General features: G+C 47.3%; 1 protein-coding gene across 1 annotated transcript; it reads right to left on the reverse strand.

Annotated features, from left to right (window-relative positions):
• Positions 1–264: 264 nt before the first annotated feature.
• Positions 265–717, reverse strand: LOC141816144 (uncharacterized). The gene has a single exon (XM_074703982.1). The coding sequence runs from the start codon at positions 715–717 to the stop codon at positions 265–267; it is 453 nt and encodes a 150-aa protein (XP_074560083.1).
• Between the last annotated feature and the right edge of the window lie 2,442 nt (positions 718–3,159).

Below are 3,159 nucleotides of genomic sequence, written 5' to 3' on the forward strand. Positions count from 1 at the left end.
GTGAAAGCTTGTTGAATTCCCAAGCTCTGAGCACCATTCTTTTAACTTGCATCCCTGGAATTGTCGTCCATTATTTAACACCAGCTTGCGTGGAATGCCAAACCGGCAGACTATGTTTTGTCATAAAAATTTAAGAACATTTTTTTCTGTGATGTGGGCTAAGGGCTCGGCTTCCACCCACTTGGAGAAGTAATCGACTGCGACCAACAAAAATTTCTTCTGGCAAGGCCCAAGTGGGAAAGGGCCAACTATATCCATTCTCCACTAGTCAAAAGGGCAAGAAACAATGGAAGCCTTCAAGGGCTCGGTCGGCTGGTGAGATAGGGCTTGATGTTTCTGGCAGCTTAGACAAGTGCGAACAAGCTGAGTAGTATCAGCTTGCATAGTGGGCCAAAAATAACCGACGAGGAGTATCTTGCGGACCAGAGTCCTTCCATCAGTGTGGTTGCCGCAACACCCTTGATGTATCTCCTTCATAACATAGTCAGCTTCGTCGGGACCGAGACATTTGAGTAGGGGGCGAGAGAAGGCTCGCTTGTACAATGTTTCTCCGATCATAGTGAATCGAGCTGCTCTTCGTTTAAGAGTTCGAGCTTGCTTCGGGTCTTCTGGTAAAATTCCTTGCTTTAAGAAGGAAATGATGGGCGTCTGCCATTCCCCTGGCTCGGTGGATCGGGGAGCTTGATCCACTTGGGCAATCAATTGCTCTTGTACCATCGGCTCGGTGGTTTCCCAAGTAGTTAGTGCACTGGCTAGCTTAGCCAGCTCGTCGGCCTTCTAATTGTCAGTGCGAGGTATTTTTTGAAGGGTCACTTCTTGAAATTCAGCTTTCAACTTGTCCACTGCTTCAGCGTAATGTTTCAACCGATCACTGCGTATCTCAAATGTGCCTTTGACTTGTTGGTCCACCAATTGTGAATCCGAGTGAATAATAACTCGGGTGGCACCAACATGCTGAGCCGCTTGAAGACCGACGAGCAGAGCTTCATATTCAGCTTCATTATTAGTGGCTCAAAATTGTAATTTTATGGCTAGTTGCAATGTTTCTCCTTGAGGGGAACATAGTAAGACCCCCACTCCACTGCCTTTTTTGGTGGCCGACCCATCCACATAGATTTTCCACGTTTCTAGCGATTCTCCGCCTGTGACTTCAGTCAGAAAATCTGCTAGAGCTTGAGCTTTAATAGTTGTCCGAGGCTGATATTGTATATCATATTCACTTAGCTCAGTGGTCCATTTGATGAGGCGTCCAGAGGCATCAAGATTGAGCAAGACCCGACCCAAACTACTATTGGTGAGCACCATGATTGGGTGTGCGAGGAAATAAGGACGCAACTTTTGAGCCATCAGAGTGAGGGCAAGCGCTAATTTCTCCAAGGAAGTGTAGCGAGTTTCGGCATCTTTCAACAAATAGCTTGCAAAATATATCGGGTGTTGCACTTGAGCTTCTTGCTTAACCAAGACCGAGCCCAAGGCCTCCTCCGAGGCTGACAAGTAGACCCACAAAGGCTCATGTGGGTCTGGTTTGGCCAAGATTGGCAGGTTAGCCAAGTATCGCTTCAGGTCGGTAAAAGCCTGCTCACACTTCTCGTCCCATGAAAATCGAGTCGCTCGACGCAGGATCTTGAAGAAAGGTAAACTCTTTCCTGCTGAGTGAGAGATGAATCGGGAAAGAGCTGTGATCCGCCCGACCAACCTCTGCACCTCTTTGATATTCCGTGGAGAAGGCATGTCTTGGACAGCTCGGACTTTTGTTGGGTTGGCTTCGATTCCTCGTTTGGTAACTATGTATCCCAGGAAATAACCACTTTTAACGCCAAATATACATTTGCTCGGGTTCAATTTGAGACCGTATTGTCGGAGAGTGTTGAACGTTTCTTCTATGTCGGCTGTGAGTTGCTTAGCTCGGACAGACTTGATAAGAATGTCGTCCACATACACCTCCACATTACGCCCGAGCTGTTGCTTGAAGACCCGATCCATGAGTCACTGATAGGTGGTGCCAGCATTTTTCAATCCAAAGGGCATGATTGTGTAGCAAAAAGTCCCATCAGCCGTGACAAAACTGACCTTGTCTTGGTCTTCTCGAGCTAACGGGATCTGATGGTAACCTTAATACGCATCTATCATACAGATGAGCTCATATCCAGAGGTGGAGTCAACCAATTGATCTATCCGAGGGAGAGGATAGCAGTCTTTCGGGCATGCCTTATTAAGATCTCTGAAAATCGATGCAAACTCGCCACTTACCCCCAGGTTTGGGTACTAGGACCACATTGGCAAGCCAGGTTGGGAATTGCACTTCTCTTATCTACCCGACCTTCAATAACTTGTTGATTTCCTCCCTGATTATCTTGTCTTGGTCGGACGAGAAATGACACCTCTTCTGTCTAACAGGTCGGGCCCCAGGGATCAGGTTGAGTTTATGTTCCATCACTGTTGGGGGCTACACCAATGATTTCTGATGGTGACCAAGCGAAGATGTCATGATTTCTGCGTTAAACAGGCAATTAACTGCTTTTTGTAGCTCCAGTGACAGGTCGGCTGCTATGTGAGTAACCTGGTCAGGTTTCTCAGGTACTATTTGTGTCTGGTATTTTCTCCTGGTTGAGTCCGAGAGAGATGTGTCTTGTACTGAGTTTACCTCGACATTCTGCTTCCTTCTTACTGCTCGAAGGTCAGTTTGGACCATATCTATTTAGCATTTGCGGGCTACATACTTTGGTCGCCGCTAACAGACCCGACCTGATCATGCACAGGGAATTTTAATTTTTGGTGAAAGGTGGATACCACTATGCCAAAAGAACTGAGGGCCGGCCTCCCCAAGATGACATTGTAAGCAGACGGAGCGTCTACCATTGTGAAGAGGGTGCTGCGAGTTCTTCGAAGAGGTTCCTCCCCCAAGGACAAGAGGGAGTCTAATTTGTCCCAGAGGTCGGATCTCATGTCCTGAGAATCCGAAGAGGGAGGTCACCATGGGTTGTAGTTCATCATCGTCAATTTGCATGCGGTCAAAGGCATCCTTGTACAAGATATTGACCGAGCTGCTTAGTATCAACAAATATCCGAGCCACATCATAGTTAGCAATAGTAGCTCGGATGACGAGAGCATCATCATGGGGAGTGGCGACTCCTTCCAAATCCTGAGGTCCGAAGTAA

The sequence above is a fragment of the Curcuma longa genome, unplaced genomic scaffold (assembly GCF_044706935.1).
Source record: "Curcuma longa cultivar G26 ecotype Majalengka, Jawa Barat unplaced genomic scaffold, ITB_CL_G26_1.1 contig_14467, whole genome shotgun sequence".
In the NCBI taxonomy this organism is placed as follows: domain Eukaryota; kingdom Viridiplantae; phylum Streptophyta; class Magnoliopsida; order Zingiberales; family Zingiberaceae; genus Curcuma; species Curcuma longa.